The sequence below is a fragment of the Capra hircus genome (assembly GCF_001704415.2).
Source record: "Capra hircus breed San Clemente chromosome X unlocalized genomic scaffold, ASM170441v1, whole genome shotgun sequence".
Taxonomy (NCBI): domain Eukaryota; kingdom Metazoa; phylum Chordata; class Mammalia; order Artiodactyla; family Bovidae; genus Capra; species Capra hircus.
This window is the reverse complement of record NW_017189516.1, coordinates 48,820,276-48,845,860: the sequence shown is the minus strand read 5'-3', so window position 1 is coordinate 48,845,860 and position 25,585 is coordinate 48,820,276. Positions and strand designations below refer to the sequence as shown.

The 25,585-nt window shown below is 39.8% G+C and overlaps 1 protein-coding gene across 5 annotated transcripts in view; it reads left to right on the top strand.

The window, feature by feature from the left end:
* The first annotated feature begins 5,842 nt into the window (after nucleotides 1-5,842).
* Nucleotides 5,843-25,585, top strand: part of CNKSR2 (connector enhancer of kinase suppressor of Ras 2) — a 283,532-nt gene continuing 263,789 nt past the window's right edge. For 3 of the 5 annotated variants that reach the window (XM_018043877.1, XM_018043876.1, XM_018043880.1), the window contains exon 1: nucleotides 5,843-5,935. In XM_018043877.1, the coding sequence (XP_017899366.1) occupies nucleotides 5,872-5,935 (64 nt within the window). In that variant the 5' untranslated portion in view covers nucleotides 5,843-5,871. The remainder of the gene's footprint in view (nucleotides 5,936-25,585) is intronic. The other 2 variants (XM_018043878.1, XM_018043881.1) reach the window with 1 other exon arrangement.

Below are 25,585 nucleotides of genomic sequence, written 5' to 3'. Positions count from 1 at the left end.
ACCACCAGATTTTTCTTCTGAATTCTTACTAGAACATCATCATTTTTGCACTGCATGCCATTTTTCACTCTTTTCTATCTGAAACTCTTTTTTCATTGGGCTGCCATGACACTTCATTCTCTTGTTCTTCTTACAATTTTATTTTCTCTTTCTCTTCTGTGGGTGTCCTCCATGGACATCTCATACTCTCCTGGTCCTCATTTATGTTTTAGGAGTAACTTTCAAGTCTATATCTTCAGTCCATACTGAGCTTCACATTCCTATATGTGAATGCAGAAACTGCCTACTGAGAAGCCCTTCTCACTTGTCCCATGGGTACCTCATGTTTAGAATGTCCACAAAAGAATATCTCAGGTCATTTTCCTTTCCCAAATCCTCTTTTTTTAAAAAATTTTAGATGGAGAAGAAATAATTTACCCATTCACCAAAGCTAGAATCATGCAAATCATTCTTGATATTGCTGTTTTCCTAACCTCTCATATCTAATCAACTACCAAGTTCTGCTGAATATTTATTAAATCCATCTGACCCAAGTCATGTCTTCATTGGTCTATTGCCACGTCCTCCAGATTGACTTCTCCCTCCATCCTGTCTCTCTCACATCTATGCTTCTCCATGGCTGCCAGTCAATATAAAAACAGAAGTACATAAATATGACCAAATCACTTAGTTGCTTAAAATTCTTGAAAGGCTATGTTTTAGGTTACCTTTTAGTTTGAATTTTTTCCCCTGATCTGGCTATTATCCACCCCTCCCCTCATGTCCTGTTGCCTCTTGCTTTGCTTTTCAACTCCAGCCATCCAGGCACTTCTAGGCAGTTGCTTTGTAACTGCTCACACATATCATCTTCCCCTCAGTTGTTAGGTTCTCTTCAATGCATAGTACTAGACACATCTATCACTGGACTTATCACATTATCCTATCAAATTAATTGTTAATGTTTGTTTCCATTACTAGTCAATGAGCATCTTGGTCATCTTTGCATCTACAAAATAAAGCTCATTTTTTTCTGATTAAGGATACAACTTGGGCCACCACATTGGTAGTGTTCAAAAAAAATGTTTGTTTAATAATAAGCTTATATTATTTTCATTAATGGCTGCTAAGTATACCAGAAACTTCCCTGATGGGCTAGGGCTAGTCAAGAAAACTAGGTCTCCTAATCTTAGGTGGGCTCTGGGATTTTTATTAGACTGTGATTAATACCTGGAAAGAGTCCTAAAAACACTCTATTGGGATAATCTCAACTTCAGCCAATTTTTCTTCACTCAGAGATGATTGCTGTGAGTCTTGGTCTGGAAAGGACATGGCTTGATTTAATACAGTTTACCCCTGAGGCAGAACAGCAAAGAAAGGATTCTATTAATTTAATTATAGTCTCAGGGTCTTTCTCCCTGATAATATAAAGGGAAGTTTGGCCCAGAGAAGCATGCTTAAAGGTCCGTTTATGGTTAAAGACTACTCTTCCTACTTACCTCTCTGACTACTGGAGGCATAGACAGATTTGCTTTTTTCAGAGGCTTTGGTTCTTTACTCATACTGTTAGTTGAATTATACAGCAAGAAAATAAAAACATTGTTCCAGAAATTCTGCTTTACTTTCTCTGGAGCAAGTTTTACATACTCTTCTTGAGAATAATTTGTATTTAGTTTTATCATTACTAGTCTTATCTGAATTGGCTAGCTAATTTTTCTGATCAACGTATACAACTTGGGCCAGCATAGAATATCTGCTTTTGGAATTATAGAAAAGGTTTGGGCACAACTAAGTGGAAAAAAGAGGGCTCTCATCCTTTCCTCTCTTTCAGGACATGGACTACCCACACAGATGTTTTGTGTGGTCACTCCTCACTAATTATTCAAAAATGAAAGATAAAAGAGAAAAAATTTTCTGATAATATATTACTCAATTTAAAAAGCAAGAAATCTAAATATTAAACAGGGAGCTATAGCGGAAACACAATCTAAACAAATTGGGAATATACCAGAAAGGGCTCTGCAAGATATTCTGTAAATATTAAATAACTAAAAAAAAACATTAAAATAAGTCCTCCATTGCAAGTCTGAGGTCTGTGCAGAGCAAGCTTCTTAGCAGAAGAAATGGGAAGTGAAGATTAAGGCCCCTATGAAATAATCTAGGTTAGAACATGTGGCAGTTAGAGATCTTCAACTTGCAGCTCCAGAAGAAACATTCACACATTACTTACTCCTGTCTTTGGCCCCAAAGAGACAAAGGCTTCAGGTTCTCTCCCCATCTAGCACCTAGAGTTTAGTCAGAGGACCTTTGTAAATTTTGTATCTGAAGTACTTAGACTCATTACATATACTACAAAATCTTAGCTGAAAATATTTTGGTCAAGACATTTTAATTTTTTATGGAAATCGAGAGGGTCTAAAAGACAAAAACAGAAAACTATAATAATTGGATTAAAAGATGATTTAAAGTGGTTTATTTTGATATAGTTGCAGACATCTAACAAGTTCTAGCTCCAATTAATTTAATCAATTTAATGTTTCTCCTTTACCTGCTTCCAAAAAGAATCCAAGGCTGCTTCCAAAGAATCAGTTTGGCTTTTATATCTAGACTGTTGAAGTATGTGTCACATATCATTTAGTGCACTGTTGCGATATGTAGTTTATGACAACATACCTTTTCCCCTAATCCTTGAGATTTGTTCATTGAGAAGGCAAAATTAAGAGGTTGAAGTTTTATGTAATAACGTTTTACTAACAAAAATGGGGCAAGAGATTAACGTTTTGAATAAGAGGCAAAAGAATATAAAAGGTAGTTTATTTGAACAGTTGCAGAGAGACTTCCTCAGGAATACAGTGGCTCAGGCTCTATGCCCTCAGTCCAGGGGCCAGAGTTCCATCCGTGGTCAGGGAACTAGATCCCACAGGTAGAAAGTTATCTCAGGTGATTAGATTAAATAAATTCCTTAATGTAACATAAATAGGAGAATGTGTACAACCTAATTCTGTGATGTAATTCTCCATATCCTCTTTTTCTAGGGCCTTTTTTTCCCATTTTCTCTGGCACTTGTCTTTTCATGAAATGCATGTCTTTTATTTTTACTGCACCCTGGCCTTTAGCATTTGTTTTGATTGATATTACATTCATTATGCAAACAATATCTCACTTTAAGCTTGCTTGCACTATGATGGATAGTCTGGTTGCTTGTCATAAAAACACAGCCAGGATACACTGTTTGGGTGTTTCAGCCAAATTTCTTCATTTCCTATATTCTCAGTTGGTACTGCTCAGGAACACTGATGGTGACTCTCAGCCTCCTTTGTCGTTAACTTTCTGAGAGACATGGTCAGTTAACAATGAATAGACCTTCCCCTTCCAAAGTACTGTTCATTTTGTGACACTGATACCAATCTTTGTACTAGTTTAAAAGCTCATATTGTGGAATCACCTTAACTTGGTATTACAATCATGCATCATGATCTCAGACAAATTACTTAACCTCTTTAAGCCTTATTCATTACTTTATTCAACATTTATTGAACTATGTGTCGTAGGCTCTGGGGATAGGAAATGAACGTGATAGCCACGAGTTTCTCATCTATAAAATGTTGCTAATGATAGAACTGTTTTGAGTATAAAATGTAAGTAAAATACTTAGCACAGGGCTCAATAAATGTTCATTATTATTAGCACTATTATTTTGATCAAATTACTTTCAACATCTCTCTGTGACTGTAACCTCTAATGATTCACAATGCATCCATTCCATTTCTGAATATAAAGCTACTCCATAAATTACTGATGCTTGGAAATGATCTTTTATAGAAATATTGATGCAGCCTTCTGAGAACACGGGAATGGAGGCACTTCAAAATAAACCTTTCACGCCTGGTTAAGCCAAGAAAAAAAAACTGTAAATCACACCACGATCTGGATTATGAAAGGAAGGTGCTATATCTGTCTCACCTGAGTGTAGACTTATCTAGATAATCTACATTTCTTTCCAAAATCTTCAGTATACTTTTAAGTTTGTATTATTAAAAAAAAATAAATAAACCACAGCCTACAGACAGGTCATCTTAAGTTTTTCTTGTCTATCACTAGCCTGAAAAGATCAAAAATATTTTTACTGTGGTTTCAGCTCTTTGTGTGTTTGAGGGGCGGGGTGGGGGTGGGGAGGTGTCAACTCCTGTTGGTTGAGAAAAGTGGCAGTTCTGCATCTCATGCAGTTGAACTAGAGAAAATGGGTTACTGCAGGGGCTGGCAAAACCTACTGCCGTTACTGAAACGGTTATACAAGTAAAACTGAAAAGGTTATACAAGTAAAATGAGTTTCTCTTTTACTCAGTGAAGCTATTTAAGAATGACAAAGATAAAACATCTACAATGGTGGCAGACTGCTTGTGTCCAAACATTCTAGGATGAATTATTTGTCGTTTAAATCGAGCCTCACTAGGCAAGCTTTTTACTAAGGATTGCACAGGAGCCTGCGTAACGTTTCTGAAGAATGGGAGTTTTGAAGAATCGTTTTCCACACTTTGTCACTTATTTGCAAGCCCAGTGTTACCCTTCAGTTCTTACACAAGAATATCTGTAAACAAAAGGACATCCCCTAAAATGGGCACTGGGCGCTCTGAGCCTCGGTGGAGTTGGCCGAAAACCCCAAACCGAGCCCTTCAAAAGGCACGTGGGGCCGAACTCCCTCAGAATCGCCGCGGCCGGCGCTCGCAGGCTCCAGGCTGGGCGCCTGATTTCCGCGGCCGGTGCAGCACCGGGGACGGTCCCGAGCACCGGCCCTCCTGCCTCGTCATCGCTGCGTCTCTGGCCGGCGGGGCCCGGTCCCCGTCCGCGGCACTCCACGCCTCCGTCTCCGCGGGCGTGCGCGGGGCTCGGGAATCACCTCGGGAGCCCACTCAGCAGCGGGAGGGCGGGAGCGAGGAAAGCCCGGGCTCCCGCTCTAACCCCCGCGCTCAGCGGCATCCCCCTCCCCTCGGCGGCGGGGCCACAGGTACCTCCTCGGCCGCCTCAGCAGTGGGCGCTCAACTGGTGGGCAGGGCGTCCCGCCACCGCCGCCGCGTCCGCTCAGAGGCCCTTCAGAGCCGCGCTCCCGCGGCCCCGGCACCTGACTGACTGACTGACCGACCGACCCAAGGCCGCCGCCGCCGCCGCCGCCACTGCCGCCGCGCACGCGCTCCTCGTCCGCCTCCGTCCCGGGGCTGCCCGCAGGGCGGGAACGCGACGCTGGAAGCCGCCCGCACCTGCCTGACTGACAGGCAGACCCCGGGATCGGGCCTCGTGCGGGCGCGCACGCGCACGCGCATCGCGCTCCTGCCGTCGGCCCCGGGGGCGGGACCGCGCGGCAGCGAGCGGGCGGGGGGCTCGTGGCGCGCGCGCCCCGCACCCGAGGGCTGCGGAGAGATATTTTGGGTGGCAGGAGGCCCCTCGTCATTTCCGCCGGGTAGCTGGTCGTGCCCGGGGCTTCACTCCCGCGCACGAGGCGAACGGGCAAGTTGGCTTCGGGAGTGCGGCGGCGGCTCCTTGGCTTAGCGGCGCGACCCTCGGCAGTGCAAGCCATGAACTGAAGCCCCGAAGGGACCGAGACCCGAGCGGAGTGGCCGAGCCACGGCTGCAGCCGCCACCTCAGCGGGGAGCGAGCAGAGCCGGCGCGGAGCCGCGACCCCGGCGCCTTTCCCTCCCCGTCGCCTCTCCCACCGCTGCTGCCCGCCGTTTCCTGCGAGACATTGCAGCCGCGAGACTCCATACACAAAAGCCGCCTTCTCTGCGCCGCCCGTCCAGCGAGGCAGCGACCAGCGAGGGACCCCACCTGAGGGCGGCTCAGGCTGCTGAGTTCGTTTTGTGTCTAAGCTCCGCGCCCCGCGCGGAACCGACCCCGTGCCCATGGCTCTGATCATGGAACCGGTGAGCAAATGGTCTCCGAGTCAAGTCGTGGACTGGATGAAAGGTAATGCCCGCTGTGCGGACGGCGAGGCGGCCCTGGGGCGCGGGGTCCCGGCGCGCGGGAGGGAAGGGTCGCCCGCCGCGGCCGAGCCCGCCATTGGGGCTGATCTTGGGGCGCCGAGGGCGGCCGGGGACCGCCGGGACTGATGGGGGCTCGGGATCCCGGTCTCCTATTGTCTCCAGTCAGTGGCTTCCCAGCTGGAGAGGGGCGCGGAGAGCGTGGGGGTGGCCGGCGCAACCCGATGGGAAGCTGGAAGCCCGGCGGCGGAATCCCTGTCTTTCCGCCTCCTGACTACCCTCAGGCCGGGAGGATGTAGCGACCCTGGTTTTCCCCCTCAGGGAGGAGGCCCCAGGGACTGTCGCCCCTTCCTCCGGCTTCTTTGTTCCTGGGAATCCTGACACCCCCTTGGCGGCCGCCCCTGCCAACTGCCTTTTCTTGCGCCAACTCTCCCGGCAACTTTTAAGCCCACATAATGGGGTCAGGACTCGGCCGCAGGGGTTTGGATCCGGGGAGCTCACCCTCTTCCCCAGGTTGGGCTGAGGATGCTCGAGGGATGCGCTACTTTGGAGGAGAGGAAAACATGCTTCCCTCGGGACAGCATCTTTGCTGGTGTCTGTGGCTCCCTCCTGTGCATCCCCCCTCCACCCTCACCCCGCATCCTCTGCCTCCTCTTCTGACCGCTTGAGGCTTTGCATTTTAAGGCTTTTTACTTGGGGCTCGACCCAGGTGTAAGATGATGCACATTCAGGTGCCCCCTCATTTCTTCCATCTTGAAGACGCTCCCCTTTTCCCCCCTGCAATTTCTAATAACCATGCTTAATTTATTCGCCTTCCTAATCTCAAACATGGGCTTTTTCTCTAGTCCCTGGTCTTTCCTGCCTCACTATCTCCCTCTGTTGTCTGAGTTAAGGGGCCTGTAAAGGACCCCCTCCTCACGACCACTGCACCCCCTCCCATCCTCAAGATTCCTAAGATTTGGGGAATGCTGACGGGGGCTGGATGGGATGGAAAAAAAAGGATTCCTCGCTACACTTGGGAGATGTTAGAGCTTTGCCCGTGGTTATTCTTAGGCACAAGCTCTGGGTAGATTAGTCAGGGACCAAGGCTTATCATTTGAAAATGCCCGTTCCGAAGATGGGGGAGCCCCTTCTTAGGGCTTGCTTAGCACTCAGACTTTCTAAGCTTCAGGTACTTTAGAACGAAAGGTAGGGTGATTGGAAGGGATAGAGAACGACAGGGGGAAACTCGATTTTTTTTTTCTTTTTTCCCTGAGCCTTTTCCGCCTCTTGTTCTTGTGGATTTTCCTTTACCAATTTGCTTTCCTTTTATGCCCTTACTTGCTCCTTTATTCTTCATTTACTTCGTTTTTCTTTTCTAATATGTGGAAAGTGCTTTGTAACTGCAAAGCACAGTACAAATGAGTGTATTGACTTAAATCGAATTTATTATTTATCGACTGCCCCCCTGTGTTCGGTGAATTGTGCTAAGGTGCTATGGGTGCCATGACTAAGACAAAGTCCTGCAGTGGCTCATTTTTTTTTTTTCCTGCAGCTTCTTCTCTTTTCATATTTGCTATTGAAATTCCACTCTCCTAGATTCCCATCAATTTTAACACCCTTTGGAGTGTCAGATGCAGACAAACATCTGTCTTCTCTGTTTCTCAGTCATGGAAGAAAGAGCCAGAGTACATGCAAGAAGCAAGAATGCTTAATTAAAATCCTTGCTTTGAATTTGCCTGTAAGATTACTTTAGTTTCAGTCTTGTTACTGAAGTACTCAAAGAAAAGCTCTCTTGGCTCCATGGGAGTCAGATTACCTTCAGAGACTACCTCTCACAAATTCCCATGATGCTTGTAGTGAGTGCTGCATACTCCATCTTCTACACCTCCCACCTTCCCAGTACATTTCTGAGGTTTCCCCTCTCTCTACACTTTAGGTCCGCTGAAGCATACAGAACATATGATGTACATATTCTGACACACATCATTAGTTTCTCAGTACACTAGTCCTTTCAAAATCTCTCCAGCCTAAAATGCAGCTTCTTTGAGGTTGAACTAACATCAATTGCTATGATTTTAAGTGATTGTTATATTTAAGTTGAATAATTTATTTTCCTACCTGTTGGTGACACATTTTAGCACTATTTGAAAAACCAGAATTCATGTGTCTTTGTCTACATTAAAGCGGAAGAGAATCACTGATGTATCTGTATATTTCAAGTCCCAAACTGCTTACTGCTGAAATTCCCATAATCTTCATATAAATTTGATTGCAAATACTATTGGAAAATAAGGTTTAAAAAAGTAGTTGGATGAAACGAACATATCCTCTAATTAATTAAGGTAACTTACACTGTTACCTTAATTAATCCCTCCCACTCTTTTCCCCAAATAAACTTTATAAAATACACTTTAAAAATACTTTTCACCCTTTCTTCAGATGCACTAATGTTTAAAACTCAATTCAAGCTGTAGCTTTGGAATGGCTAAACCTCATTTAGTGTTGTATGTAGTGTTATATAGGCAGTACCAAAGCGTGAATAGGACTTTCAAACAACTGTAGCATTGTAGGAGTTCTTTAAAAACATGCTCCTAATGTGACAGTTTCATCATCCTTAACATTTAAAGCATATATATAACATACGGTTTCACCTGGTCACAATTGTAGATAGTTATAACTCTCTTTGGTAAGGTATATGCTTTATGTTCTTTCTAGGCTATTTTTTTTCTTCACTAAACAGGAAATGAACCGCTAAGCATATAAAAATAGCATGACCATGTATTTAATGCTTCCAGACAATTATAGAAGTGCTATAGAAACTCAGTCAGCAGAGCGGGAAATGAAAGGAAAAACTCCTGGCTGACAAGATTATTAAGCTTTGATAGAATATATTCAAGTTTAATTATGAAGGACCATATATATATATTGCAATTCACTTTGATTTATTTCTTTTTATTAAAATATATTTCAGGACACCTAAGTATTAATCTATGTTAATTGAGTGCTATGAGGAAATAACTTCCATGTTTTTTGCTCACTCCCAACTTCACTATTTGTAAAATCCAATACTCATTGCATTTTCGCTGACAATAAAAATTTGGTATGAGACAGTGTCAGTGTTAGTTCCAGTAAATATATGAACTCCTCATGAGTCAGTAAAATAAGCATTTATATCCCATATTATCCTGATAGTACTTCACACAATCTGGAAATGTCTCATAGCCTTCAAAATTAATTTAAAAAATGAATTTTATAAAAATATTTTTTGACATGAATCAGCCACGGGTGTTCATGAGTTCCCAATCCTGAACCCACCTCCCATCTCCCACCCCATATCATCTCTCAATACAGTATTGTAAAGCAAAATAAAGTAAAAATAAATAAATAAATAAATGTACATCCACAGGGGGGAAATAAATTATGTAGGGGATTTGTGATAAGTATGGCAATAAAAATGCTTTTGTTGTCTCTAAAATATATATATTTTTTTGAGAAAATCAAATACTCAGTGTTTGAAACTAACCTTTTTCAGTTGGAAATTGCATTCAGTCCTCTTGTAATTTTGACAAAATTTTAAAACCAAATCCTTTTTTACAGTAAATAAAAACAAAGCAGTTATTGGAAAAAGGTACAAAAGTAGGTCAGTACAGTAACTTTCTAATTTTTGCTCAGTCTATTACTCTAAAGTACATTATTTCTTAGCTCCTATCTGTTCACTTGCAGTGCCTGGAAATATTTCATAATCTGCAGTTGCTTGAGTCTACTTTTTTTGCCCTCTGAAATATAACAAAAACCCATGAACAAGTTAGGACCCCTATTACTAGTTTTATTACTCATTTTCCTTGTCCATGTCACACCCAATGATTCCAGTTTTTTTATCACACCTTTTCTGACTTTTGAAATTGTTTCATAATATCCGTATGACTAAGATAAAGTTATTTTCCTGGACCAGCTCCCTTTATGACATTTTTCCAGTGATCTTTAATCCTTTTCTGGATCAAATAAAATGGATTATTGTTTTCAGAGTCAACCAACAGGCCCCACTTTGCTGATCTTCTCTTATGGTCTCTGTGACTTAGTTTCATCCACTCTTGTGTCATTGTGATTCCTAAAATAGTCTATATTTTTAAGATAGCCTCTTAAACCATCCCACAATTAACTGCTCTGGTCTTTCCTGTTTACTATAAACCGTTTTCTTTAAGAAGCATTCACTGACTTCTAATTTCTGTCTGATGACTCAGCCTTCTTGAGGATAGAAAATGAAATACATTATTTTAGGTCTTAAAAAATAGATAAAGCCAATGTTTTGTATACAGCTCTAAAAAAGAGGAAAATGCAGTGATAAAATAAGCTCTATTTAGTATAAGAGTGTAAATGCTCTAAGGGAAAATGTGCCTGGTAACAGAAAGCAGTTTCGACAGGTACAATGCTCTTTAGTAATTTCTTTCCCCCCTCATAGGACGAGACCTGAAGTTGAAATTTATCTTAATCAGGAAAATGTCAAAATTTTGAGTTAACTGTCTTGAGAGAGAGATCAGAAATAATTTTCTGGCAGGAATTTGAAAAGTATACACCATAAGGGGAAAAAATATGTTAAATGACCAAACTGGTGCTATCACCTCTATTTGAAAAATTAATTTTTTTCCCCAATTGCAGTGTGACTAGGTAGTAACCAACAGTTACCTGCTTTAGATTTGGCATTTTTGGAACAGAAATTCTTGTCATTTTATACAAAGAGGAAATTTACCTTTTTGATATATAGAGTTGAGTTCACAAGAAACATTTTATTTATAGTGTCATTAACATTCGCTCCTTAAGGTAACACTCCTAGTGCACAGTAGGAAAAATAGTATATTTGTATAGATATATTCTAGTCCTTACATATTATTTACTCAGTATTTCAGTGTGGAAGCTTCTTTAATGGATGGATTTAAATAATTCCCTGCTTTGAAGAAATTAGTCTCTGTAAGGGATGGCAGTGACATTGACAAACCTTTGCCAAGACAGAGATAGGTCCCAATTAGTACATTTGGTAAATTTTAAGAGTTTGAATGTGTATACAAGCACGAGTGGAAAGAGAAGACGATGATTTTAGTAAGTCAGGAAAGAAGCCATGAGGTAGCTGGGGTTTTCGCTGGGGTTTAAGCAGTTTATTTAATTAAGGTGTATTCTAAGGGGGATGTATTCTAAATGTAGAAGCGCATCAGAAGGCTGTAGAGTTGAGACAGGGTGATTAACCAGAGGGGTTGTGTCTGGGTTTGTCTGGTTGAAGGAGAAAGGTGGGCAGTAGAGGGAAAGTGAGGGAGGAGCATGAGTAGGTGGCACAAAAGTACAAGAACAAATCTGCATTTCACAAAGACAATAAAACTCTCATCGTGTCCTGAGTTTAAATAAATACCACATTATAAAACTTTGGCTGCCAAAAATAAGCCCACAAAGAATGTGTATTGAATTGGTACAGCTGTTTCAAATCTGTTTCTCAGGAATAATTTGGAAATAATGTTAAAATGAGTTATTTTGAAGATTAATTACATCATTAACATTATGTTGTTGAATATTTAGAAATTTACTGATCCAAATTCTTACATGAAGAATGAAGATAGGCTTTTAAATGTTGACATTGTTCTTAAAACAATGATAAACTATCATTTTCATTTATAGCAGAGTGACCTCTGATTAGGACTACTTTTAGCTTTCTCTGTGACTTCCTTCACATTTAAGGCTTATTGTGAAAACGGAAGTATTAACTTCTACAAAGAGTCCTAGAAGGATGGATCATCTGTACTGATTTAAAGGTGGGGGCGAGGGAGGGTAAGTAACTTGGAAAAAAATAATGGAATCTTTTGTTTATGTTTTATAAGTTTTATAGGTTTGTCATAGTTTAGTGTCTGGCTGAAGAACAGCCAGTGTAGTCTTAGCATTCAGTGAGTGAATTCAGTTTTCATACATAGCGTAGGCCTGTGCTCCCCCAAATGGTACATTTCTATGATTGTGGAAGCCAAATGATCAAAAGAAGCCAAAGAGTTGATTTTTGCTAAGTATTTTAGAACATTATTTTTACATTAAAACAAACATATTATATTCATGCTATAGAAAGCAAAATTGGCAGGATTTTAAAGATGAGACCAGAGGCTTAACAGGAATCTTAAGCTTGCAGCAGGCTGTTTAAAGCTGCATTTCCCAGACCTCCCAGGGTTATGAGTGTACTCCATTTAGCAATTATGGATACATCAGTGGAAAAGTTTGGGAAGTGGTGGTTGGGTTTAGAAAACTTAAAATTTATGTACTCTGCTTCTTTCTCTCCTATTTCAAGGGTCAAAATAAAATTTCAGTCAAGGTCATGATAATTATAGCATCTTTGTTGTATTCATAAAACTGTAGTCAGAATGAACTTAAGAATGATTCTCTTCTGATCCTACCCTTTCACTTCTCACTCACCCCCCTCAATTTAAAAAATTTAATGATTTCTCACTGTTTTGAGGAAAAGGTCCTTAAAAATGGCCTATAAGACCCTTGAAAGTTTGGCTGTTGCCTATGCGGTAAACCTCATTGCTAGCACCAGCTAGCTGATAAACAGCCAGCTCCACTGGCCTTCTTTCAGTCCTGTTTACCCTGCCCTTGAGCCTTTGTACTTTTTCTTCACCCGGTTCAGTCCTGCTCATCTTTCAGATCTCAGGCCTCCCATCCTCTACCTTAGAAAAGCCTTCCTGAATCCCCAGATCACACCAGATCCTCAGTTACGTGTTATCTTATTGCCTTGTATATCTTCTTTGTTCCATTTGCCATTTTTACCTTGATTTGTGTGGTTATTTGCTGAGGGCAGGGAACCCATCTTTTTGCATTATAATGCATAAGAAAATATCTGGTGAAAAGTAGGCACTCAGGAAATATTTGCTGAGTAAAAGAATAAATAAATTTATTCACAGATTACTGGTCTGTGGGCAAATCTGCTTTCCTAAATGGCAGTTGATGTAAAGGCTCTTATTAATACAACGCTCTAATGGATACTTCAGAGACAAAGTGTATACTGTGTGCCAGAATACAGTGGAAATAGAGTTGCTTTGTCTATTTTTCATAGTTGTGTTGCTGTCTAGTCAATTCAGTGTTCCAAATCATATTTAGATTTATTTTGTTAAGAATTAATAATTTCAGTGAATCTGTAACACTTCTGTCTTTATGCTCTAAATATTATTTGCTGATAATCATTTAATAGGCCAACACAGTAGGCAAATTTTTTCTGCTTAAAAAATGAAAACATACCCCTTTTCTTAAGCATTTTTTTTCTTTCATACAAATTTTCTAATTGTTTCTTCATTTTGGTGTTTCTAAAGGAACTATATATTTTGGAATGTTGATAGAATGAAATTGAAAAAAAATGCCTTAAATTTGTCCTCTTAAAATTTTTTTGAAAAGTTCATATAAGAAATTAAAATTTATTTTTCTGTTGTGAGAAGAAAATGCCCTTTATTTGTTAATTTGGAGGATAAAATGAAAAAAAGCCCTTTAGCTTAATGGAAACCGTTATCTTCTCTATTATATTTAATATTGAATTTACATTTTTATTAATAGGAATAAAATTAAGATATTTATATTTGCATCTTAAGTTTAGCATTTCTCTATATTTTTTCATCTCTCACTTTGATTTTGAAAAATGAATTTTAGTACTCTTGCCTGGAAAATCCCATGGACAGAGGAGCCTGGTAGGCTGCAGTCCATGGGGTTGCTGGGAGTTGGATATGACTGAGTGACTTCACTTTCATTTTTCACTTTCATGCATTGGAGAAGGAAATGGCAACCTACTCCAGTGTTCTTGCCTGGAGAGTCCCAGGGACGGGACTCTGGTGGGCTTCTGTCTATGGGGTCGCACAGAGTCGGACACGACTGAAGTGACTTAGCAGCAAGCCAAATATAAATTTATTTGGACTAATTTTTTTGAAGAGTGTTCATTAAGAATCTCTGTAGGAAGTTACTGTAAAGCATTACTTGTTGAATACAAGTGCCTCGTGGACTTTGTGAATTACATGCTGCTGGATAATCACTAGTAGGCAAGTTACAGAGATTTTTCTAATGAAATGTGTCCCTCCACCCAGATTTAGAATTGTTAAAGCATAAGTCAGAATAAGTGAAATTTTTAAAACTTTAACATAACTTTGCCTGTTAACTCTTAATAAAACAACACCTTCAGGCTTCAATGTCCTAGTTAGTACTGAAAAGCAAGGATTGCAATTGTGCCCTGATTTGAATTACAAATAACCGTTAAACATGCTAGAATTTTTTTTAACTTGAAAGATGTATTTAATTTCTTGTTCAATTTCAATTTAAATTACAATCATTAATTGTAATAGTTTTCATTATCTTAATCTTACTCTTGCAATTTCAGGAAAGAAAGGGTTGTGGGTATTTGCATAAATTCATTGAATTTTAAATGTTACTAAAGTACAATAACTGCTGTTTTAGTTTTCTGCATTCATCTGTTGAATAATTAGTCACAACATAAAATTGTTTTAAAAACCAAGATTTATTAAATAAACCAAAACTCACAATGACATTAATGTATCCTAGTTTGCCACAGTAAAAACATTGTTGCATAATCAATATCAAATGTAATATACTTGTCTGTTTTCTATTTATATAACGTTAATGTTCTTGGAAATTAGTCTTATTAGGTAGGTTGGATCATCTTCTAATAAGATGATAGAGAAGAGGAAAATTTGTTACTTGCTTTTAAAGTGTTAACCAGTATCCTTTTGTGTGTTTGAACTACTTATATTGTTTTAGCTATATCTGCTATTTTTAAAATGGGCTAGAAACATCGTTTCTGAAGTAATATCTAAAAAAAATCAATAGAAGGCAGACTTAGATCCTGAATTTTACTTTTTTCTAACTTGTTTACCAAAGATAACCAAAGAATCTGTTTTTTAGCAAGATGTTCAGTTCAGTTTGGTCGCTCAGTCATGTCTGACTCTTTGCGACCCCATAAATTGCAGCATGCCAGGCCTTCCTGCCCATCACCAACTCCTGGAGTTCACCCAAACTCATGTCTATCGAGTCGGTGATGCCATCCAGCCATCTCATCCTCTGTTGTCCCCTTCTCCTCCTGCCAAAATCCCTCCCAGCATCAGGGTCTTTCCCAGTGAGTCAACTCTTTGCATGAGGTGGCCAAAGTATTGGAGTTTCAGCATCAGTCCTTCCAATGAACACTCAGAACTGATTTCCTTCAGAATGGACTGGTTGGATCTCCTTGCAGTCCAAGGGACTCTCAAGAGTCTTCTCCAACATCACAGTTCAAAAGCATCAATTCTTCGGTGCTCAGCTTTCTTTATAGTCCAACTCTCACATCCATACATGGCAACTGGAAAAACCATAGCCTGGACTAGACGGACCTTTGTTGGCCAAATAATGTCTCTGCTTATTAATATGCTGTCTAGGTTGGTCATAACTTTCCTTCCAAGGAGTAAGCATCTTTTAATTTCATGGCTGCAATCACCATCTGCAGTGATTTTGGAGCCCCCCAAAATAAAATCTGACACTGTTTCCATTGTTTCCCCATCTATTTGCCATGAAGTGATAGGACCGGATGCCATGATCTTTGTTTTCTGAGTGTTGAGCTTTAAGCCAACTTTTTCACTCTCCTCTTTAACTTTCATCAAGAGGCTTTTTAGTTCCTCTTCACTTTCTGCCATAAGGGTGGTGTCATCTGCATATCAGAGGTTATTGATATTTCTCCCGGCAATCTTGATTCCAGCTTGTGATTCTTCCAGTCCAGCTTTTCTCATGATGTACTCTGCATATAAGTTAAATAAGCAGGGTGACAATATACAGCCTTGATGTACTCCTTTTCCTATTTGGAACCAGTCTGTTGTTCCGTGTCCAGTTCTGACTATTGCTTCCTGACCTGCATACAGGTTTCTCAAGAGGCAGGTCAGGTGGTCTTAGACATGTACTAACTTTATTCATTAAAAACCTTTTAAAAACTGGTTTTAAATAATTATGCTGAATGAGTAATTTCAACGTTAGGTGAATTCTCATTATAATTTTGGTATGTTTTATATGTGTATGTGGGAGTTTATTTCATATACATTTTCCCCCAACTATCTATATTATTTTCAAAATGTTTGATAGTTCTGGGGACTTGTGGGTTTTTTTCCACTTGACTGAGCAGAAAATTCATATTTTAATTTTGTGTAATTCACTTATATTTTGACTATGCAAACGAGCTACTAAGCTTTTAAAATATATAAAACAAGAGAAAGTGTTGCAGAATTGCTGGTGCTCAAAATAGACATTACAGTCCAGTTTCTAGTTTCCCTCCCTGCTTTCCCGAGCCTATATGGAAAAACCAAGTTCAGTTTGGTGGAAACCAACACATGGATGGCAAGGCTAGGTGCTTCTTCCCCATTTCCCTCTGTATTGGTGTTATTGTGAGTTTTGCGACAGTCTCTGTTGGCACCAGCTTTGCATTAAATTAATGGCAGCTTTCCTTACCTAGAAGGCTACTCCCTTCTAGAGGCTTTCATTGGGATGTTGGTTTGTCAAAGCAGAGAGAAGCTTATTTCTGTGGAATATTTAAAGCTAGATAATTTGTCTTTCTCTTTGGTTGCTCCTTGCAAGAAACTTCTTCCAAGCTTGTTCCTTGGAAGCTTGCTTCTTCTCCAAGCTTGCTCCTTGGAAGAAAAGCTATGACCAGCTTAGACAGCATATTAAAAAGCAGAGACATTACTTTGCCAACAAAAGTCCATCTAGTCAAAGCTATGATTTTTCCAGTCATCATGTATGGATGTGAGAGTTGGACTATAGAGAAAGCTGCAAACTGAAGAATTGATGCTTTTCAACTGTGGTATTGGAGAAGACTCTTGAGAGTCCCTTGGATAGCAAGGAGATCCAACCAGTCAATCCTAAAGGAAATCAGTCATGAATATTCATTGAAGGACTGATGTTGAAGCTGAAACTCCAATACTTTGGCCAACTGATGCGAAGAACTGACTCTTCATTGGAAAAGGCCCTGATCCTGGGAAAGATTGAAGGCAGGAGGAGAAGGGGACGACAGAGGATGAGATGACTGGATGGCATCATCCACTTGATGAGACATGAGTTTGAGCAAGCTCTGGGAGTTGGTAATGGACAGGGAAGCCTGGCGTGCTGCAGTCCATGGGGTCTTAAAGAGTTGGACACAACTGAGTAACTGAATTGAATTTGTCTTTCTAATCTGTCCCTGGATATAATGTTTTAAGTCTATTTATGATAAAAACTTGTTAACTCAGATTCCATTTATTTGATGTTTGTGATCAATTTGAGTGGGTTCCCACTGAACTTTACTTTTGACCTGTGAAGAAAGGGCTTGCTGATCAATCTAATAATGTAATCAAGATTGGAAAGAAATTGTTTGACCTTAGAGGATGTGGTATTTTCAAGTATCATACTTTGCCAGGAGCCATTTCTATACTGAAAATATTCAAGCTATGAATGAGTTATATTTTTAGTTAGAATTTAGCATGATTGGTTGGAATCATGTTTTTTTACTTTTTTGGTATATTTTTGCAAACATCCTGTAGTACAGCTTGGTTCTTCCCCTCATTGGCACATGTTAGGAAAGTCTCATGTATTTCACATCTATTAGTAGTAGTAATACTTAAAAGTGAAATAAAGGACAGTTGTTAACACCCTTTTCCCTGGTAAGTTACAGAAAAGTTAAGCAGCTCAACAAAGATGTGCAGCTCTCAATAGCTAGGACATGGAAGGAACCTAGATGTCCATTGGCAGACAAATGGATAAGAAAGCTGTGGTACATATACACAATGGAATATTACTCAGCTATTAAAAAGAATGAGGTGGATGAAACTGGAGCCTATTATACAGAGTGAAGTAAGTGAGAAAGAAAAGCACCAATACAGTATATTAATGCATATATATGGAATTTAGGAAGATGGTAACAATGACCCCATATGCAAGACAGCAAAAGAGACACAGATGTAAAGAACAGACTTTTGGACTCTGTGGGAGAAGGCGAGGGTGGGATGATTTGAGAGACTAGCATTGAAATATGTGTATTACCATATGTGAAATAGATTGCCAGTCCAGGTTTGATGCATGAGAGAGGGTGCTCAGGGCTCGTGCACTGGGATGACCCTGAGGGATGGGATGGGGAGGGAGGTGGAGGGGGGGATTCAGGATGGGGGACACATGTACACCCATGGCTGATTCATGTCAATGTATGGCAGAAACCACCACAATATTGTAATTAGCCTCCAATTAAAATAAATTAATTAATTTTAAAAAAAGATGTGTAGCTATAATTAGGTTGAACATTAACTCTTTTTTCTGCCTACTGGATTCAGAAAAGGCAATGGCACCCCACTCCAATACTCTTGCCTGGAAAATCCCATGGACAGAGGAGCCTGGTAGGCTGCAGTCCATGGGGTCGCTAAGAGTCAGACACGACTGAGTGACTTCACTTTCACTTTTCACTTTCATGCACTGGAGAAGGAAATGGCAACCCACTCCAGTGTTCTTGCCTGGAGGATCCCAGGGACGGCGGAGCCTGGTGGGCTGCCGTCTGTGGGGTCATACAGAGTCGGACATGATGGAAGTGACTTAGCAGTAGCAGCAGGATTGGACTTATACTTTCGTGAATGAAGAACAGAGTTCAAGTTTATACGTAATTATCTTTTTTGTTTTTTTCTTTTTTAAAGTTGCCTAAATTTTCTACCTTTTAAAAATTGGCACAACTTAGTATATATAATAAAGAGTACTTTGAAATCAGATGCCTGGCTTAGTTATATTGAGGCTCCATTACTTCCTAGCTATGTGATCTTAGTGAGGGAGAGTTTAAGTAACTTGCCAGATTTTCTCATTTTTGTTAAATAGGGGTGAAAACATTATGCACCTCATAGGGTTGTGGTATGCTTAAAACAATGCCTAGTATATAGTGAGTGCATGATAAATGTCAGTTTTTTTTTAATTAAGGTGGAAGTTTAATTCTGTTGGTAATCTTCAGAGGCAGAATTGTTTATAGATAATATTTATTGACTGTGTGCTATATACCATGTCCTGTGCTAGGTGCTTTTCCTGCATCATCTTATGCTTAACCTAACCCTGAAAGGTTGGAATTATCCCTGTTTTATAGATGAAGAAACTTTTTTTTAGAAGCTTAGTCACTTTTCCCTATATATCCAAATGTTTATCCAGCAAGTGTTCAATAAATATTTTGAAGAATGAATAAACATTAAGTGCAAGAAGCAGAGTTTGAATGAATTCCTAACTGGTTCTGAAACATAATATGTTTACCTTCCCTTTCTACCAGAGGTAGATGTGACATGAGAGGAATCCTGGGAATCCTTGCAAACAGGTGGATGTCCTCTCCATCAGACCTACTTTCTTTAGTGTGTTATAAGGTGGGCTGTGGTTATTGAGTTCTCTTGACCTCTGTAGGTGTGTGTGTGTATCGTTTGTTTGGTAGCGCCTCTGTCCATGGGATTTTCCAGGCAAGAACACTGAAGTGGATTGCCATTTCCTTCTCCAGGGGATCTTCCTGACCCAGGAATCAAACCCAGGTCTCCTGCATTGCAGGCAGATTCTTTACCGACTGAGCTATGAGGGAAGCGACCTAGGCTAAAGATCTGCTTTAGGATACTACTATTACCAGCCCTGGAGAAGGAAATGGCAACCCACTCCAGTATTCTTGCCTAGAGAATTGCATGGATAGTGGAGCCGGGCAGGCTGCAGTCCATAAGGCCACAAAGAGTCAGACACAACTGAGCAACTAACACTTTCAACACTTTGATTAACAACTCAGTGCTGAGATGTTTTATTCTGAAAGAATTGCTAATGAAAGTGCATGGTACCTCATGAAAAAGGATGCTCAACATCACTAAGCATCAGGGAAATGCAAATCAAAACCTCAATGATTTATCACCTTACACCTTTCAAAATGGCTGTTATCAAAAATAGCACAAATAATAAATATTAGCGAGGATGTGGGGAAAGGGGAATCCTATATCAGTCTTGGTAGGAATGTAAATTGGCACAGCACTGTGTAAAACAATATGAAGATTCCTCAAAAATTAAATTGATAGAACTATTATATGACCCAGCAATTTTACTCTTGGATATATATCTGAAAGAAATGAAAATACTAATTAGAAAGATATGTGTACCCCAGCATTCATAACAGCATTATTCACAATAGCCAAGATATGGAAGCAACTATGTGTCCATCAACAGGTGAGTGGATAAAGAAGTTGCAGTATACACACACATATGCACACATGATGGAATATTACTTGGCCATAAAAAGGAATGAAATTTTGCCATTTGCAGCAATATGATTGGATCTAGAGGGTATTGTGCTTAATAAGTAAGTCAGACAGAGAAAGAGTCACTTGAAAGTGCATGTTTTCACTTAATGTATGGAATTTAAAAAATAAAATGAATGAATATAACAAAAGCAGGAACAAACTCAGATACATAGACCAAACTAGTGGGTTACCAGTGGGGAGAGGAGTCAGAGGAAGGACTGATAGGGGAAAGGATGTATGAGATAAAATAAGCTATAAGGATATAATATATGACACAGAATATAGCCATTATTTTATAATTCCTCTAAATGTAATATAATCTGTAAAAATACTGAATCACTATGTTGTACACCTGAAATTAATATAGCATTGTAAATCGACTATGCTTTAATAACAAATAATAATAATAAATTTTCCTTATATTAGGGCTTCCCTTGTGGCTCAGCTGGTAAAGAATCTGCCTGCAATGTGGGAGACCTGGGCTCAATCCCTGGGTTGGGAAGATCCCCTGGAGAAGGGAAAGGCCATCCACTCCAGTATTCTGGCCTGGAGAATTCCAGAGACTGTATAGTCCATGGGGTTGCAAAGAGTAGGAAATGAATGAGTGACTTTAACTTACTCATACTTTCAGTGAGTATGGATAAACATCTAGAGTATTTTTTAAGTATATTTAATATGCTGTTATAAATTAAAGAAAAAACCACCCCTCCCCCAGAAGTAATGGTGCCTGTAGTAGATGTTCCTAATGAGTGTTACATTTTACTACAAATACAGACATACCTTGGAGATAATGTGGGTTTGGTTCTAGACCATAGGAATACAGCGAATATTGCAATAAATTGAGTCACATGAATTTTTTGGTTTCCTGTGCTCAGTTGTGTCTGACTTTTTGCAACCCCCTGGAGTGTATGTAGCCTGCCAGGCTCCTCTGTTCGTGGAATTCTCCAGGCCAGAATACTAGAGTGGGTTGCCATTTCCTCCTCCAAGGGATCTTCCCGACCCAGGGATCAAACCCTGGTCTCCTTCATTGCAGGCAGATTCTTTACTGGCTGAGCCACCAGACATAGTGAATCACACAAAAAAACTTACATGCTGGAGAAAATGTAATTGTTATGTATCAAAAATTCTATTGTGAAATCATTGTTAAATACAGAGTGGTGAAGTTGAGCTAAAGATATTTGATCAGTTGAATACTTGTATTACACAATGGTACTGATAGGTACCATTACCTCAGATATGCAGATGACACCACCTTTATGGGAGAAAGTGAAGAAGAACTAAAGAGCCTCTTGAGGAAAGTGAAAGAGGAGAGTGAAAAAGATGGTTTAAAATGCAAAATTCAGAAAACTAAGATCATGGCATCTGGTCCCATCACTTCATGGCAAATAGATGGTGAGACAGTGGAAATAGTGACAGACTTTATTTTGGGGGTCTCTAAGATCACTGCAGATGGTGATTGCAGCCATGAAATTAAAAGACACTTCCTACTTGAAAGAAAAGCTATGACCTACCTAGACAGCATACTAAAAAGCAGAGATATTACTTTACCAACAAAGGTCTGTCTAGTCAAAGCTATGGGTTTTCTAGTCATCATATATGGATGTGAGAGTTAAACTGTAAAGAAAACTGAGCACCGAAGAATTGATGCTTTTGAACTGTGGTGTTGGAGAAGACTCTTGAGAGTCCCTTGGACTGCAAGGAGATCAACCAGTCCGTCCTAAAGGAAATCAGTCCTGAATATTCATTGGAAGGACTGATGCTGAAGCTGAAATTCCAATGCTTTGGCCACCTGATATGAAGAACTGACCTCTTGGAAAAGACCCTGATGCTGGGAAAGATTGAGGGCAGGAGAAGGGGATGACAGAGGATGAGATGGTTGGATGGCATCACTGACTCAATGGACATGGGTTTGGGTGGACTCCAGGAGTTGGTGATGGACAGGGAGGCCTGACGTGCTGTGATTCATGGGGTCGCAAAGAGTTGGACCCGACTGAGTGACTGAACTGAACTGAACTGAATGATAGCTAAAGTTGCATCCACATTATGTTTTTAAATGATGCATGTGGTTTTGCATGTGTGTGTAAAATATATGTTCTAGCATGTATTTTTGAAACTTTAAACTTTGTCCAGCGTAGAAGCACAAACATAATATTTTCTATTTCTCTTTGTTTTCCTTTAATAGAGTTGAGGTGAGTTTGCTTTAGGCTGGAAGTTTTAAAATAAGTGAAAACAACTTTAATTGTCCTTTGATTGTGGAAAGAATGATTTGAAGTCTCTCAGTTTTTATGAAAGCTACAATAGTCAGGACAATAGACATTTAAAAATTAATGTCAACTATGAACTGTGGTAATTATTAACAATTTTGAAGTTGGCTTAATGTCCATTTGATTCTGTAAAGCATTTTTTCTCTCCTAATGTGCTCATTATCTTTGAAAATCCATACAAATTAAAATTAATTTTGTTTGGGTATGTTTTTGAGAATTTCATCACTTTCTTTGAAAAAGTTGACATTTGTGTTGATAAGTGGTAAAAGATAGACTTTAAAATATAGAAACACAATGAGTCTCCTTCTCCATTCACTTAAGATATGTCTAATGTTTAAACAACATGGTTTCTAATTTTGAGGTATCTTTTTTCAAATGAGGCTGTTTTGTCAGCTTGTTTTTACAATTGCGATCATCACACACAGAAATAATAAATACAGCAAAATAATACCTAGGGATCTACTAACATTTTTCTTTTTACTGATTTACCAGTAATAAGATCACAAAAAATTAAAGGCTACTGTGTGTTTAAAAAATAAGGGCTTAAATATATATATATGACACACACCCCTACAACACTATTATTACACCAAAATTCATTTCTTAATATTAAGTATCTAGTTCAAATTTCTAGTTTCATAAACGTCATAAACATTTTTACAATTTTTTTCCTCTTAAATCAGGATCCAAATAAAGCTCACACATTGTAGTCTACCTTATTTTTTTCCTACATCAATCCTTTTGGATTCAGTAATCCCTTTATATGGCAGGCATTATTTAATGTCTCTTGAAGTAAAATTCATAAATAATAAAGCCTACCTCTCCCACTATTGAAAAATTCACTGTAATGCCTTAAGGATAATTTAAAAACAATTTTTAAAAATAAAATAAGATAGGCTTTTATATATAAGTGCTTCTAATGACTGTACTAGAAAAAAACCAATGTGTGCCTATTTATAATAATGCCTAGATTCAAGCTAAGCAAGCAGTAAGTTCAGAAGTCATTCCATAAGTACAACAAAATGAAAGAGCAGGTGAATTGATAAACACTGGAATAAGAATAAGTATTAGAAGAAGTATCAGGATAGACGTACTTGATATGTCACTCTAATACTTTCTGTTCAACATTTATTGAAAGGAACCTCAGCTTTTTGGAGAAATGGTAGATTCTAGGGCTGAGGAGGGAAAATTTAAGATGAGTGTGGAGCATCTTTTGCCAGAAGGTAAGGAAGTGCTTAAAAAACACAATGATAAGAGCATGTCTAAGACTTGGAAGCCCTTCTGAAAGAGCTCTCAGTGGCTGAAGCTGGAACAATTTGAGCAGTGAAAGTAGTTTTGAATTTTAACTCGATACATAATGTAATTATTGAGGAGTGTATACTGATGTAAATAAATGTCTGGATAAACAAAGAAATGAGGGAGGAGAGAAAAAAATCTCCCATACAGATAATTTCAAATAATTTATGTAGAAACATCCCTCTCAAGGAAGTGACACATAACTCCACACTTTTTGATCCTGAATTCACTTGGTGACCTGTTTCTGAAGACTAAAGTGTGGGAAGGGAAAGTACAATTTCAGTGGACGAACCGAGTGAACACTCCGTTTGCCACCTGATCACCATTTGCATCATCAGTAATAAGTGATGTTCATCGCAAGTACCTTTCATATGATATGATGTGGTGAGAATGGCACCTGACCAATGTGGTCTTCTTCCCCCAAACCCGTAATTCCAGTCTCAGTTCAGTTCAGTTGCTCAGTCATGTCTGACTCTTTGCTACCCGATGGACAGCAGCACGCCAGGCCTCCCTGTCCATCACCAACTCCAGCAGCTTCCTCAAGCTCATGTCCATTGTGTCAGTGATGCCATCCAACCATTTCATCCTCTCATGTCCTCTTCTCCTCCTGCCTTCAATCTTTCCCAGCATCAGGGTCTTTTCCAATGAGTCAGCTCTTTGCATCAGGTGGCCAAAGTTTATTGGCATTTCAGCTTCAGCATCATTCCTTCCAAAGAACACTCAGGACTGATCTACTTTAGAATGGACTGGTTGGATCTCCTTGCAGTCCAAGGGACTCTCAAGAGTCTTCTCCAACACCACAGTTCAAAAGCATCAATTCTTCACTACTCAGCTTTCCTTATGGTCCAAAGTTGCTTCTTAACCTGCATACAGATTTCTTAAGAGGCAAGTAAGGTGGTCTGGTATTCCCATGTCTTTCAGAATTTTCCACAGTTTGTTGTGATCTGCATAGTCAAAGGCTTTGGCATAGTCAATAAAGCAGAAGTAGATGTTTTTTCTGGAGAAGGCAATGGCACCCCACTCCAGTACTCTTGCCTGGCAAATCCCATGGATGGAGGAGCCTGGTGGGCTGCAGTCCATGGGGTCGCTAAGAGTTGGACATGACTGAGCGACTGCACTTTCACTTTTCAGTTTCATGCACTGGAGAAGGAAATGGCAACCCACTCCAGTGTTCTTGCCTGGAGAATCCCAGGGATGGGGGAGCCTGGTGGGCTGCCGTCTATGGGGTCTCACAGAGTCAGACACGACTGAAGCGACTTAGCAGCAGCAGCAGCAGATGTTATTCTGGAACTCTCATGCTTTTTCAATGATCCAGTGGATGTTAGCAGTTTGATCTCTGGTTCCTCTGCCTTTTCTAAATCCAGCTTGAGCATCTGGAAGTTCTACTTCATGTACTGCTGAAGCCTGGCTTGGAGAATTTTGAGCATTACTTTGCTAGTGTGCGAGATGAGTGCAATTGTGCAGTAGTTTGAGCATTCTTTGGCATTGCCTTTCTTTGGGATTGGAATGAAAACTGACCTTTTCCAGTCCTGTGGCCACTGCTGAGTTTTCCAAATTTGCTGTCATATTGGGTGCAGCACTTTCACAGCATCATCTGTTAGGATTTGAAATAGCTCAGCTCAAATTCCATCAGCTCCACTAGCTTTGGTCCTAGTAATGCTTCCTAAGGCCCACTTGACTTCACATTCCAGGATGTCTGGCTCTAGGTGAGTGATCACACCATTTGGTTATCTGGGTCATTAAGGTGTAACCAGGAGAAAAACATTGAACAAATCCAAATCTATGGACATTTTTACAAAA